This window comes from Notolabrus celidotus, chromosome 11 (genome assembly GCF_009762535.1).
Source record: "Notolabrus celidotus isolate fNotCel1 chromosome 11, fNotCel1.pri, whole genome shotgun sequence".
NCBI classification, from domain to species: domain Eukaryota; kingdom Metazoa; phylum Chordata; class Actinopteri; order Labriformes; family Labridae; genus Notolabrus; species Notolabrus celidotus.
Window position 1 is genome coordinate 21,010,443 of NC_048282.1, and position 15,466 is coordinate 21,025,908.

Here is a 15,466-nt window from a genome sequence, read left to right on the forward strand (position 1 = left end):
AAATTGTCTTTTTGTTTGGTGAGTTTCTCTCCAGACATCCATCATACCTGCTTCAAGGAGGAGTTTTCTAACAGTGGTTGATTCAGAATTTATTCTCGTTGTGGAGTTAGTAAAATCAAGAGAGGGCTGTAGTTGTATATTCCAGTCTCCTCCGCATATAAGAATCCTTGAGGCTTCTTCTGTGATTATATTGAATATTTCTTTGATAAATGTTTTATGAATACCTGGGGGAATATATTTTACTTTTTATTCTGACAGGTCAAATTGAGAGAGACAGGAAAAGTGGATTTAGAGATTGGGGATGACCTGCACCAAATACTGTTGGGACTGGGACTCAATCATATGACCAGTGCATCAAGGACTGCAGCCTATGTAAATGGGGTGCCTGTTCTCCCAACTGAGCGAAAACCAGTGCTCCAGTGTTTTTTTTTTGTTTTGTTTTTTTAATACATGCAAAACTATCCTCCTCAAGTAAAGCTGGGGTTGGTAGTCAGATTTAGATCCGCTTTTTGTTATACTGGTTAAAATGATCTTTATGTCCCGATGGCAATCAATACATAATGTGTTATTAAAAAAGAGCGGAAAAAAAGCTGCTGTCTACAGCCGGAGTAAACCTGGGAAAACACCAACCAATCCCTGCCATCAGGAGCCAAATTATGAAACCAATCAAATGCTGTCCTGCCGTTCTGCCCGCCTCCTGCGTGTACATTTCATGTTTGTTTGTGTTTTTAACTTTTACTATGATAATGTTTTGGTGTTTTCTTACCACTGAGTGAGAGATGATGTGATGTAGTGCAAAACACAAACAATGTGCTGAGGACCGGTTTTGAATCAGTCACGATCATATGGTCGCGTATCAGCAGTGCTCGTGGATGTGAGCGGGGGCATCGTTTTTGGAGGAGATCCGAGGGGAGGAGGGGGAGGGGTTAGACGGAGTCCTGAGGAAATGCTAAATTCAAATTCATGCTAGTTTTCCATGACTACCAACCCTAGCTTTAAGACAAATGTGATATGATCTTTGTAAAATCTTAGTGTGGTCCAATGTGAACACTATTCCTCAGCATTTCAATGTTGTCCTTGTGGGCACATTAGCAAGCTGATGTTAACATTTTGTTGAATCACCACTGTGTCCAAGCACAGCCACACAGAGCTGCTAGCCTGGTCAGAGAATGTTAACCCTGTTGAAATTAATTCCGTTATTTACTTTCACCAAGTGTATTCATGTGTGAAGGCCAAGTATACTTTTTCTGGGTCAACTGAAATCATTGTCAGATTAGTTCTTGCCACACAAACAACACAATGCTGCAAAAACATGTGGATATATTTTAGGGCCAGTCTCTGTGAGCCATTTGATTTAAATAGCATTTTTTTCCAAAGATATCTGTTTAAAGCACACAGCTTAATAACAGTCAAATTGTGTGCACTTAAATGAGATGGCTTCAAAGTCTTTGAAAATATTCTGATAAAACAACAGAGCACTAATGGATTGAACTCAGCCTGCTGAGGCATCTTTAAGCAGCTCTCAGGTTACAAGACTGAAGACCTCGCTAAATGGATCGGAGAGTGCATGGATTTGTGATTTGAGGAATCTTGGGAACTCTAAAGTTGCTCTTAAAACAAACATGAATAATTATGTGCATAATGATTAATTACAGCTGAGTTCTGGTGAGTGCTTTTCAATACATGAAAAATTGTGTGTGAGTGACATTTCTATTGATCACAGAAGTCTCATTCATAGCCTGTTAAAACCTTAGAATAAAAGTTCCATATCAAATCCCGAGGGGGAAAAGTATTTCTTGTGCCTCAAGAATGGAAGAGAAGCATTTCAAGTGTGCATGTGTTTCAATTAACAAGAAAACAGGTACTTCTACATGTTTCTTTCCCTTGTGTCCCTACACGTATATTTTTCATGTTCCATATGATTTCTGCTGCAGAAAGCTTTTCCTGCATATGTGCACGATAATTTATTCATTCATCATAAAAAGCAGAGCAAGCAGCCTCAGTATGCACCGTGCACAGATTTGGTTCATTATAAATGTATGTCTGTTTTTATTCTTTCCACCTCTGACACAACATCATCTACAGTACATCACGTCTCTTCTGTGTATCGATCGAGATGCTGGAGAACAACATGCACCTATACCAACACATGCATGTAAACTTTATGTCATGGTTGATTTATTCATGAAGTACATTTAGATAAGCAAGTGTCTTATCTCACACATTCACGCTGTCGTGTGGAGATGGGCGCAGCTTTCGAGACAGCAGGATCAGGCCTTACAGGTGTTAAACGAAGGATTTCTCAGGAGGTGATCGATGCGTGTGAATGAATGTTCAGTGAAGGTAACGTGCAGCTGGTTCATGAAAATTTGATGACATTTTATGCTTTGTTTACTGGATGGTTTTTAGCTGCTTTGTGTAATGGACGGCAATGTAGGCCAATCTCTAGAGACCTGACAAAACAGCCCAACAACTATAAATGGATTGCCATTAGGCTGTTGATGATATTCATGGTCCCATGAGGATTCTGTGAGATGAAGCTCAGCGTAAGTTCAAGCAAGGAAGACTGTTCCATATTCATTCATCATCCATTCATAACAGTTTGTATCTCTCTATCCTTCTGCTACTCTCATCATCTGTTCACAGGCGTTTATTCTTTCAAAGTATTCACCTCTCAGGTTTCAGCACAGCATCTGCTGCCAAACTTTAAATCTCTTCTCCTCTCTTCTCCATCATTTCGCCACTTCAGCATGGATTTTTTCGACCCTCCTTCACATCAGTCACCTCTACTCTTATCAGTGCTTAGGTTCAGTTCTCCAGATGTCCACCCTTCATCAAACCCCCTATCCTTCTTCTTTCACCATCACCACCACCGCCAGGCTCCATCAGGGAGTTATCCTATCCTGCATTCAGCCTCACCACCCTTCTGAAGATACCAAAACATCTGGATGTGCTCTAGTCTCATTTACACTCTACATTTCCCTTTTAACATCCTCTTCTAAATCTTGTAAAATAAATTATTCTTCATTCCTAATTAAGTCTCTCCTGATTTAGATACACACGGTAGCACAACATATACAAACATTCATGGTCCCCAGTGTTTTAGGGTTCCCTTGAGTTTTCATCTTGTGCCAACCAAGCCGCATTCTCCAGTGTTGAAAAATGAAGCCAATAGGAAAGTGCAAAAACTGCAGAACCTCAAGGGTCCCCTTGAAGCTGGCTGCAAAAGTGAATAGGTTGGATGTTGAAATGCTGATTTTTACAATGATTAAAACATGTTTGGTTCAAAAACAGGGGTCAATATTTGAAAAGACAGCTGTTTGCCAGAAGGCTTAAAGCCTGCCTCAGCTTCACCTCTTTGACTCTTTTTTCCATATTAAAAACCTTCGATTTATTTTTGATTCAGCCCTCACCTTTGACTCACAGGTAAAATCAGTGGTAAAAACCAGTTTCTATCAGCTCCGAAACATACACAGCTTCAGAATTGATGAATAGGTTCTCATTTCCAATGCTGTGCTTTCCTTGTGTCTGTTTGTCTCTTTTTAAATGATTGCTTGTTTGGTCTCACATTGTGTTTTTTATGTATTGTACAGCATTTTGGTCAGCTTGTGCTGTGTTTTTAAATGTGCTTTAAAAATAAATTTGACTTGACTTGATTTTTAAGTTGATAAAAGTAAGACTGAGTCAGTGTGTCCAAAATGACCACATACCTGGGCTTCAAGAACATATTTTCAGGGGTGTCGATGGCCTAGTAGTTCAAGTGCGCCCCATTTCCAGAGGCTATAGTCTTCATTGCAGTGGTCACTGGTTCAACTCCCGCCCTCGTACATTTGCAGCATGTCTTCCCCAGCTTCTCTACTCCACACATTTCCAGACTCTCTTCAGCTGTGCTATTAACCTGTGACCATGTTTAAAGTTCCATCAATGAGCCAGACAACCTCCGATTATGACCAAGTTGCCTCAGATGAATCAAATTAAAGTTGGGATATGAACATGTTAATCAACATACACTCCAAACCTTAGCATGCTCTCACTGTTTGGATGTCGGCATGGGCATTGCTGGGAAAAAAAGCACCACTGCTCTTATGCTTGAACAGAGCTCTCTCATATGACACTTAAGTGTTTCTAGTTGTCCCAAAAGGCCACACTGAAAGGCAGAAGAGAAAGCCTGACATCATAAGAGAGGCGGGAGATGTAATGTTGTATAATTTGTGGGTTACCAGCACAGGCAGCCTCTCCTGAAGGCATCTGAGCATGAAAATCTAGATTGGCACCAAGGTTTACAGTTCAGTGATCTCTAATGTGAACATCTGCAAGCGCAACCTCCTTAATATCATTGCTGCTTGATAAATCTACACCAAATGTCCTGAGTTTTTCCAAGCCTCATTCTTCACTTCTTCAAGAAGTTCCATATGGTGTCATCCAAAGGGTTTTTAATTAATGTTACTTAGAATCAGTCCAACAAAAAGCACCAGGAGCATAGTGTTCTTGGTGGAGGCAAAGACAGGAATGGTTGAAATAAAGAAACTGAGGAGAGAAGTTCAAACCCTGGCTGCTCCTTGTGTGTTGTGGTTTAAACTTAGTATATTTCCAAAAGCTACTTCACCACCTAACAAACAGTTCAGATGAACTTTCTGCCTGAAACAAACGTCTCTTTTCAGAGACACAGTTACTCTTGTTAGTTAGTCCGAGTCTGACTGTTTGCACGTATATTTTAGTGGCTTGTCGTGCCGTTTGTTTGCCTTTCTTGATAGCTCTGAATGTTTTTCCAGCTCAGATTGATGTTTGCTTTTACAACTAGCAGTCTCTTGATAGATGGCCGAAATCTTTAAACCGCCCTTGGCAGGACCCAAACTCTTTCTCAACAATTACTTGGTTGGTTTGTTCTTTCTAATCATAGATATGTCATTCTGTGCCATAACGCTGAACAATAGCCTGCTCCAAGCGCTAGCAGCCACACTGCCTTTCCTTCTTTCTCCCTCTCTCTCTCCTCTGTCTCCTTTAATTGCGTCCTTGTTCCTCCCTGCTCTCTCACTCCTTCTTCCTATAAGAGTTATGTGACTCAAACACTCTAATGCAGGATTGAACTCTGAAGGAAAATAAGCGACATACTGAGATGTTTTTCTCTCGTTATTCGCAGTTACCTAAACGCGGCATTGTGCTTCTGCTGATATCCTGCACAGCTTCAATCTCAACATCTGCGTCTGTGCTCTTCTTAGAAATTAAGGCCAGATTCTTCTCGGCTGGGATGCTTGGTCTCCATGGTAACATCAAGTCCATTATGACTGGCATAAAGAGCATGTGAGGGGATGTTAAATCACCAGTCTGTCAGTCTCAGTCACCTTATTTGGTTGATTGTGTAACGCAGAAACCCATGGGAAGACTTCATTTCCCTCTCCTTGTTTCCCCCGTTTTATCTCTCTGTCACACTTCTCCTTCCTCTCTTACTTCCCCTCTCGTATTCACACATATTCACACGCAGTCTCACACACCGTTTCAGAAACTGAATCAAACACTGACCCCCAGTGGAAAAACATTGGTAGGAATCCTTCTGCACTTATTGAAGCTTGCTGTGTAGCATGTGAAAGAAAATCTCCCTCGTGTGTCTTCCAGGTTTTTACTCGTTACGGGAAGTGTTACACCTTCAACGCCGGCGATGATGGACGCCCACCTCTCATCACCACCAAGGGGGGAATGGGTAACGGCCTGGAGCTCATGCTGGACATACAGCAGGATGAATACCTGCCTGTCTGGGGGGAAACAGGTGAGGGGAAGTCATCAGTCATCTCTGGTTATCTGTCACACTATTAACTGCAGTGTGTGGTGAGTTTGAGTGTGTGGAACCTCTTTTTTCAAAGTCTAGATTTATCAGTGAAACACATATTTATTACTACATGTTGCACTGAGCCTGTTTATTTCATTTCTACAGATGAAACGTCCTTTGAAGCTGGGGTCAAAGTTCAGATCCACAGTCAGGACGAGCCATCCTTTATTGACCAGCTTGGGTTCGGAGTGGCGCCGGGGTTTCAGACTTTTGTCTCCTGCCAGGAACAGAGGGTAAAACCAGGAGGACTCGAAATACCTTGTAACATGATGCATTTGTTAAAGCTCATGAAATATTTTTTTTTTTACTTGAATACAAAAAACTAAATTCACAACAACAGTTTGTCGATAGTTTGTAAAAAAAAAAAAAAAAACATACAATAACTATGAGTAATTAAAGGTTCAACACCAAAAAAAGAGGAACTCTTGTTAAAGAGGAAACAAATACTGTGTTTACATGATACTTAGTTTAATTATTTACAAAGAAGTTTTAAATCACACTATTAGCATAGTTTACAATAATTAAATTAAAAAACTAACTAATGTAAATTATTTGAGTTATATTTCCTGTGTTGACAGGAAGTTCATTTAAAGCTGCTGTTGGTAGTCCTGGAATAAACATCAGTTCAGGGAGAGATTTCGAATGTCAGCACTACCCCTCCACACTAGATTTCCCTCTCACTACACCCCTCTCCCCCCTCTCTGCTCCAATCTTTATAGATTACTGGATACAGAGGAAGAGGAAAATACAGAGGTCTCGCCATAATCTCAAAATACCTCATTTATTGATGGCTGTTGATGAGTGTTATGATGAGCACAAAATAAGTACCGTTGTTTTGCCCCAATCCTACCAACTGCAGCTTTAATACTTAAGTACCAGAAAGTCACACGTCAGGGAGTTGCTAGCTTGATGTTGTGATTAGAAGCACCCTGTAGAAGTGTCTCGTGTTTTAACCAAGCGGCAACCTCCGGTATCAAAATATGAAGCCCATGCGGAAGTGTTATAAACTGTAATTCATTGCAAAAACGCTTGAGGCTGGCTGCAGAAACACTGGAAACCATGTTTACAGCCTGGTTCAAAAACGGCTTGGGTCTACGTAGCTAATTTCTCTATCAGCACACACTGTACGGGGGTGAATTTTTTTTATTACGCGACAGTTCAATAGATATTAAGATTACGAGTTTTGCCCATTTAAGGACACGACTGACTTGACTGACAGGCGGGAACACTTTAGCTGTTAAATATATAATAAATATAATATATATAATACATTTAATAATTCCATATATGTTCTTTCATAGTTTTGAAGTCTTCAGTATTAATCTACAGTGTTTCAAATAATTAAAATAAATACAAACCCTTGAATGAGAAGGTGTTTCCAAACCTTTGACTGGTACTGTATATCTTACAGAAGTTATGTGACAGTATCTGACCGACTTTATCTGACTGTCTTTTATGACACAGATCCAAATCACCCTGTTCACAGTAATTCAATATAAAGTCATATACTACAATGCTTATTAGTTTCTTATCTGCTGTCTTGACATGGAGAAAAGTATTTGTATAGGTGGTAACCTGGATGCCTGTTCTGAGCCCCACCTGTTGCAAAAGCATTCACACCAAAGCTATTTTGCTCTATTCAATGTTCATTCTAAGACATAGTATACTAAGTGAAGTTTAGTAGTGCTTTCATGCAGAATTAAGCATTTCAGATTCTCTTTTTCATAGTGTAAACTCATAATTATTGCAACTAATAGTTAGGGTTATAATTTATGTGTTTGCCTGTGATTCTCCTTCACATGATTTTGCCTGAATTTCTCTTAAACCTGTATGATTCTACAACTTGTACTTTCTGTTTGGATTTCTTTTCAGTGTAATATATATGTGTGTATACACATTTTTAATGCTATATTTTTGGGCATTTTTGCCTTTGTTGGATAGGACAGCTGCAGAGAGACAGGAAAGGGGGGAGTAGAGAGTGGGGGGTGACATGCAGCAAATGGTCATGGCCGGGAGTTGAACCTGCGACCCCTGCAACAAGGACTATAGGCTCTTTAAATAGCTTATTACGGTGCCCCGTTGTAGATTTTTTTTTTCTGCATCTCAGCGATCAATTGTTTGAACACAGTGAGATTGTAACCAATAAGAGTGATAGAAAATATTAAAATAAGATAAAAGTTTCAATGAACTTTATTATCCTTTAGATTATTTTTAAATCCCTCATCATTTCCTCTAAACTTGGTTGATCCATTTATCCATCACAGGCAGACTCCGGATTTTGTTCAAGTACCTTTAAAGGACATATTATACTTGATGCAAAGTCAGATATACTTTTTAAGTGTGGAAGCTGCATTTGTATGATATTAATGTCTCATGTTTGTTGCAGCTGATTTACCTCCCTCCACCCTGGGGAGACTGTAAGGTGACGGCCATGGAGTCGGACTTCTTTGATAGTTACAGCATCACAGCCTGCCGCATTGACTGTGAGACACGCTACCTGGTGGACAACTGCAACTGTCGCATGGTGCACATGCCAGGTAGGAAACCGCTCATATGTTGTATCACAGTTACATCAATAATATGCTTCAATGAAAATAATAATGTAGGCTCTATTTTAAAGACAGAAAGAAAAGCAAAGTTCACTCATGTATGTATTTTGTGTTAACTGCAGGAGATGCACCGTACTGCACCCCTGAGCTGTACAAAGAATGTGCTGACCCAGCTTTAGGTAAGAAAAAGGCCTTGTCCAAGTCTGGTGTGTATATTTAAGGAACTGATACAAAATACACACACACACACACACACACACACACACACACACACACACACACACACACACACACACACACACACACACACACACACACACACACACACACACACACACACACATCATCTCATGACATCTTAAAGCCACAGACACACTGATCCAGTACAAAGGTCACACTGAGCTCAGTTTTTTTTTTTCTTCTGTGCAGATTTCCTGGTGGAGAGAGACAATGACTTCTGTGTGTGCGAGACGCCGTGCAACATGACCAGATACAGCAAAGAGCTGTCCTTCGTCAAGATCCCCAGCAAGGCCTCGGCTAAATATCTCGCCAAGAAGTACAACAAGTCTGAGCAGTACATTAAGTAAGCATCAGCTGTTGTTCTGATCTGCTATTTTGAAGATTGCTTAAAAATGCATCATGTCTTGTTGCAGCAAATACAAATTATCTATTCAAGAATTTTATTTTATTCAATGCTGTAAATAAACAAAAAAATCATCAAATGGCAGGAATCAAAGTACATAAAAATTTAAATATTTAATTAAGCTATTTAAAAGAAATACAATTTTCAAATAAGAAGTCATGATAAAAGTAAGCAAAACTGTTGATTCATAAAAACGTGTCTTTGGATTAAATTGTACAAAAAACATTCAATAAAATGTTTATTACCAATCTGAACGTCTGAAAAGATGTCAGAACTGATTTATGACACCATAATTAAATCACACCTTATAACAACTGGGTTTTATTATATTGATTTACCTTCTGTTTACACAACAAGCCCTCACTTACTGATGCTGGTAAGCTTGTGACTTGAAAAGAAATATGCTAGTACAGGGGTTCCCAAACTTTACCATGCCAAGGCCCCCCAAACAGCATTAGCTTCTGGCCGGGGACCCCCTTTGCAAACCCACAGACAATGCTTCAAAATATGTAAAGAAACATCAACTTTTAGAATGTATTTTCTTACTCTTATTCACTTTTTAATAATTACTACATTTGTTTAGCATAGGAAATTATTAACAAACGTGTTTCAAAAATAAAATAAAATAAAAAAAATTTGATTCTATTTTTTTCCCTTCCCTCCAATTTTCTGAGGCCCCCCTAGCGGCCCCCACTTTGAAAACCACTGTGCTAGTAGACACTTTTATCTGCACACCAACTACATTTTACTGTGTAGAAAAACCTCATACATCTGTCTACCTGCTGCTTCTAAATACTAAACATTGTGACTTCAAGGAAAGTTTAAATACAAGCTAAAAGTGAGTATTAATGTTTCCTCTAACTCGCTCCTCCCTCCACAGGGAGAACCTCATGGTGTTGGACATCTTTTTTGAGGCTCTTAACTATGAAACTATTGAGCAGAAGAAGGCTTACGAAGTGGCTGGACTTCTAGGTAAAGACTTATCGTGCTCCGTTATGACCTTTAAAATGAGAAGTCTCTCTTGTCTCTGAAGTAAACAATGTTTTTCATAAGCTTCTGTTTTCTCATTCAGGTGATATTGGGGGTCAGATGGGACTTTTTATTGGTGCCAGCATTCTCACCATCCTGGAGCTGTTTGATTACCTTTATGAGGTGAGAACACTCCTGCTGTTGGTACATACTTGAGAGCTTAAGCAACAGGCTCAAGGAGGAGCACACACACACACACACACACACACACACACACACACACACACACACACACACACACACACACACACACACAAACACACACAAAGTGCAGGTTAACTCAAAACATTTCATTGTCAACCCTGGGTAAGCAACTAACAAATATACCTCATAAGGCTAAACATAATACCGTTTAACTCAAAATATTGTTTACTCAAAATATCTATCCAAAGACAAATTTTAAATCTGGTTCCAACACTTTCCCTTTATTTACAACTCTGGATGTGCTATTGCCAAGCGGCAACCTCTGGCCACTTCCAAGACGGAAGTGTAAAAACTGCAGTTCATCGAGGATCCGCTAGAGGCTGGCTCCGGAAGTTCCGGAAACCACATACACACCAATTCAAAAAAGACGATCTTCACAGCAGAAATAAACATGTTTACAGCCTGGTACAAAAGAGGAGTGTAGTCTGGATAGCTCATTTCTCGATCGGCACACACTGTAGGGGGGGTGAATTTTTGTTCGAACACAGCAATTTTGAATTTTGAAGAGTCTTCTAATGAGAGGCACAGCTGACTTGATTGACAGGCAGGAACACTGTAGCTGTTGGCCAGGAGGCTTAAAGCCGGCCTCTTTACTGCGACTGCAGTTAGGTTAAGTTCAGCATATCCAATATGGCTCCTGCCGACAATCAGCTTCAAAACAGCGCTTCAGAAACAGATGTGTGGCGTCACGGAGACTACGTCCATTTTTTATACAGTTTCTGGTTATTGCATGCAATGGAAACAGCTCTTAAACATAAGTGTGCAATGGTCCATTACTTATCTTTCATATGTATGTTCCTGCAAATGAGCGGCACCTGAGTATATAGGTTGACTGTGCCCTGTTTACAGCTTGTATCAAGATCTTGAACATAACTTAGAGACCATAATAATGGAAGCACGACTTCAGATTGTAGTTTATGTTGTCCTCCTCTGTCTTTCATCCTCTCAGGTAATTAAGTACAAGTTGTGTCGCTGCTCCGATAGGCAGCAGCAGCATGACAACAGCAACGACCAGGGGACAGTCCTGAGCTTAGACGACGTCAAGTGTCACGTCAGTAACTTCCACTGAACTTCTTCCGCCATGAGGAGGTAGACGCTACACTCTCTCGTCTTTTGTGGACTTTTGTTTGTTGCAGAACTTTCAAAACTTGAAGAAGCAACGCATCAAACACCCAGACTTTGCCTATGGGTGAGTTATTGAACAACGAGGTGAATTCAGCATGTGGCTGAAGTCAGGAGAAGCCACGCTTACAGTCAGCAGGACAGCAGTGATCAGTGTGATGCGATTCATTTAGAAGTGTTGGATTATGTGCATGGTCATCTGTAAAACAGCTTTGTGACATAGTAACAGATACAGTCAACGAGGGCATGAACTAAGGTGGTTAAGGTCTATATGTGTTCAGTTAATCAGCGTTTGATATCCCAGCTGTGTGCTTTTGTTTACAGTTTGTTAGTTTGAACAAAATCTTCTTAAATACATTTATTTGACTCATTTTCATTTCAATATAGGAAATGTATACAAAACATTTAATGTATGATTTTGGGACATTTGCATGACAGTCCTGAACATTATCTTTAATTTAATCTTTTGAAGGATTGTTTCTTAAATCTTTAATCTTGTCTTTCTTTGCCTTTTCTTTTTTTACTGTCAGTTTTCAATTGTGTCACCAGATGTTGTACAACTACAGTCTTCCCTTGTTAAAACCTGAGCATTTTGCCAACGTTTTGTACTACCTCATCTTTGTAGGGTGACAGTGCCCTGAAGAATCCACAAGCCAAGCCAGTTATTCACAAAAAAAGATCATTTCCTTTTATAGAGATGAGCAAAGCAGGTGGAAAATAATCTGACATCAAAGCAAGCCCACAAAACAAATGTTAAAGTGTGATATGTCACAGCTATAAAAAGGGTTAGGGGTGAAAACGAATTAATAATGTCTGAAGTTCTGTCAGCGGCTCCTGTTATTTTGAACCCTTACTCACTGACAGGGGAACTTGAATATAACTGCTGACGTTATTAGCTTCACCTGTGTTATTCCTGCTGTAAAAAGTCATGATGTGTCCCATGATAAAAGCAGCAACTATGGTACAATTCCAAAATAATGAAAGGGCTACTGAGTAGTGTAACAGATCCAGAAGTAAGAGAGAACCAGTGAGAAAGATGATTCTGAAGCATCCTTTATATGGCAATTGTTGCTGTTAAACAGCAAAAGTTCCTTGTCACATCAGGTGAGGCTGTAGCAGTAAAATCCTCCAGTGTGTGGAGTTGGACTGAAAGAGGCTGGACTTTGGGACATGAGCCAAATAACTTTCTGGCAGTAAATAAATACACAGTAACCAATTTAAAACCTGACAGCCAAACAACACAGAGCCAGCAGCCTGTGAGCTTAGCATAGCACAAAGACTATCAATTGAGTCCATTTAAAAGGAAAGTGTGAAAGTCAATACACTGCTAAAAATAGTCTGTCACTAATGCTGTTTGAAAGAGGGAGTTTTGTGCACTAGATGCTTGGTTTCAGGCTGTTTTATAGTCTGACCACTGCAGCTGGGATACAGCCAGATAGACGCCAGCTGCCTTGTGTGTAAGTGGATAACATAATGCAGGAAATAAAAGAGACATAAAAAGGTAATACAAAGAGGCTTTAAGTGTATCAGCATTTTGATTAGACATGATACATCTGGGGAAAAAACTCTTCAAGACTAAAATTAAAGAAAATTGGCAGACAAAGAATTAATCTCTGTGGAGTCTTCCAGAAATGTGAGCAACTAATCAACTCATGAAATCAGATCTACCTACTAGAAAATGAACATATCAAAAGTTGGGCATTCACAGCTTTGTGTCAAGTACCAACAAGCTATTTGTGAGCCTTAAAGAATCGTAAACCTTTGGACAAAGCTTGGCTAGTTGTTCCTCGCCTTTATGCTACACTAAGCTAACTGGCTGCTGGATGGAGGTTTGTATAGAAAAGTCAAACTAGAGTGGTACTCCTCCCTGACTCCCAAATAAATAGCAAAATCAAGTGTTTCTCAAACATTTTAAGACCAGTAGAATTTAAGGAATGTACTGTGCAAGAGCTTAATCAACCACTGAGGACGGATACACAGCAGCAAAGATCAGTTCAGACAAACCTTAATAATAAGAAGAAAAATGCTCTTTCATATGTCTACCAGGTGCTACATGTCGTGTCATTTGCCTTCAGAGTTCCCTTTTAATGGCAATCACTGTATGTTGTACAACTATTTTCAGCAAGGTACAAAACAGACTTTTAAAATAACCTAAATATACATGTGTGTGTTGTATATGGTATGTAGTCTAGGGATGCACCAACGTCTAGGTTAACATCAGTATCAGCCTACATCAACCCTGTTAACAGACAACAACCCCATGTTAGTAGCTGATATTTATATGTACCTTACTGCATCTTATCTTTATCACATTGATTCAATGCTAGCAAGCTAAAACACCCAACTACTGATTCAGAGGACGGGGTGTTTATTGGCAGAGGAGGTCAACTATTGGAAGAACTCTGATTTGTCTTTATGGTCAAACATTAAAGAAAATGACGGCAGTGTGGGAGTACTACACCTTCTCCAAAGAAGCTCCAACGTGTATTTTGCATGGAAGTTAACCCTCCTGTTATGTTTGTTTCTCTTGAACAGCAATAATGTTCCTGGGTCAATTTGACCCGGAGCATATTCAATTATCCAAAAGTGTCAGAATCCCCCAATACACATTTTAAAAACCTAATTTCTCACTCCATTACTAACCATTTAAATCAAGATTTAGTCCATTGGTGTTCTTTAATTCTCACAGATCATGGTTCAATGAGGATAACTCACTCGTTTTTCATTCAAATTCATGTTAAATCTTTTTTTAATGTACATTGGAAAGCCCTTAATACAAATACAATATTTTTACATGACAGATTTTTGTTTATTTTATTTTACAACTTGATTTTTTTTTTATTTTTATGAAGTGATGTTGATAAATTGACACGACACCTCTTCTGTCACATGCTGCCCAGAGTTTTATGCTGCATTTAGCTGGTTTGGAGGGCATATATATCCTAAAATAGACTTTAAAAAGGGTCAATTCGACACGCAACATAACAGGAGGGTTAAAAGGAGGGACTAGTAGAATAATCTCATAGCTGATTTGAAAAAAAAAAACAGAAGAATTACCCAGAAGCAATGTAAAACATCTGAATTGGCTCAATAGTAATTTTAAACATTAGTATCAGCCTACATCTTTACAATCAGTGCATCTCTAGTCTACATGTGGTTGTTGTTCATCACATCCAAGGGACATGGCGAGATAAAACTGCTGAGTATAAATATGTTGAATGTGTTTTTCCATCTTCTAGGGCTCTAAGTTGCATGTAGCACTTGTACAGTAAATGTCTTATACGTGGTCCTATAATGAACAGCTATCCACACACATCAAACTGCAGTTTGTCTCATCATCCGTCAGTGTGTTTCGTTGTATATTGTCAGCATGTATTTTTGTGTGTTCGATCAAAAATGATGATGGAAATTTCTAAACTCCAGCCCTCATATTCAGAAACACTGTATCTGTTAGAGGCTGTAAACATGTCATGTGCATGTTTCACGGCTTGTCTCTATCCTGACGCTGTTAATAAGATCAAACACTTTCATGATTTCCTGTTGAAGTACTTACTTCTGATCTTATTCTCAACAGGAAGTAAGAGTTGTATAGCTTGTAGTTGCATTGTGTTGTTAACAAGCACAATCATACCATAAACTGTAATGTAATGTAAATACAGCAATGACTATTGTTATTGTATTAGAGTAGGCTGATCTGTCTAATGTTGTTCTTGTACATTGACTTAAAATAGACTTGCTGTGTCTCATTTCTAAATTCCTGTACATAAGAAAATAATATTTATCAAAGACAAATTTAATTATGAGGCTATTTCTTACTTGTGTGTGTCATTAGAGCTTTGACTGTATATACGAGTGACTCAATTAGAACATCTGGGTTGTTTTTCTCTGGCTCCACTGCATGAGGTCAGGCAGCTCAAAAGTTCTCCCATTACCATTCTTTGAGGATATGTTATATTTTTTGCTTCGTTTTTTAATTTTCATTTGAGATATGAAAGGGTGATATTTCAGTCTGGTGATGTAGGCTTATACATGTTGAACTTGAAGCAGTTGTTACAATAAAGATTAAATGCTACCTTTACATGACTTTTATCCAGT

At 39.1% G+C, this 15,466-nt stretch overlaps 1 protein-coding gene across 1 annotated transcript in view; it reads left to right on the forward strand.

Annotated features, from left to right (window-relative positions):
• The window catches only part of LOC117820863 (acid-sensing ion channel 1A-like), an 85,276-nt gene extending 69,810 nt beyond the window's left edge, over window positions 1-15,466 (forward strand). Inside the window, exons 3-10 of the mRNA XM_034694776.1 lie at window positions 5,614-5,764; window positions 5,930-6,057; window positions 8,211-8,361; window positions 8,496-8,552; window positions 8,803-8,956; window positions 9,897-9,988; window positions 10,089-10,168; window positions 11,199-15,466. Coding sequence (XP_034550667.1) covers window positions 5,614-5,764; window positions 5,930-6,057; window positions 8,211-8,361; window positions 8,496-8,552; window positions 8,803-8,956; window positions 9,897-9,988; window positions 10,089-10,168; window positions 11,199-11,318 — 933 coding nt within the window. The 3' untranslated portion in view covers window positions 11,319-15,466. The remainder of the gene's footprint in view (window positions 1-5,613; window positions 5,765-5,929; window positions 6,058-8,210; window positions 8,362-8,495; window positions 8,553-8,802; window positions 8,957-9,896; window positions 9,989-10,088; window positions 10,169-11,198) is intronic.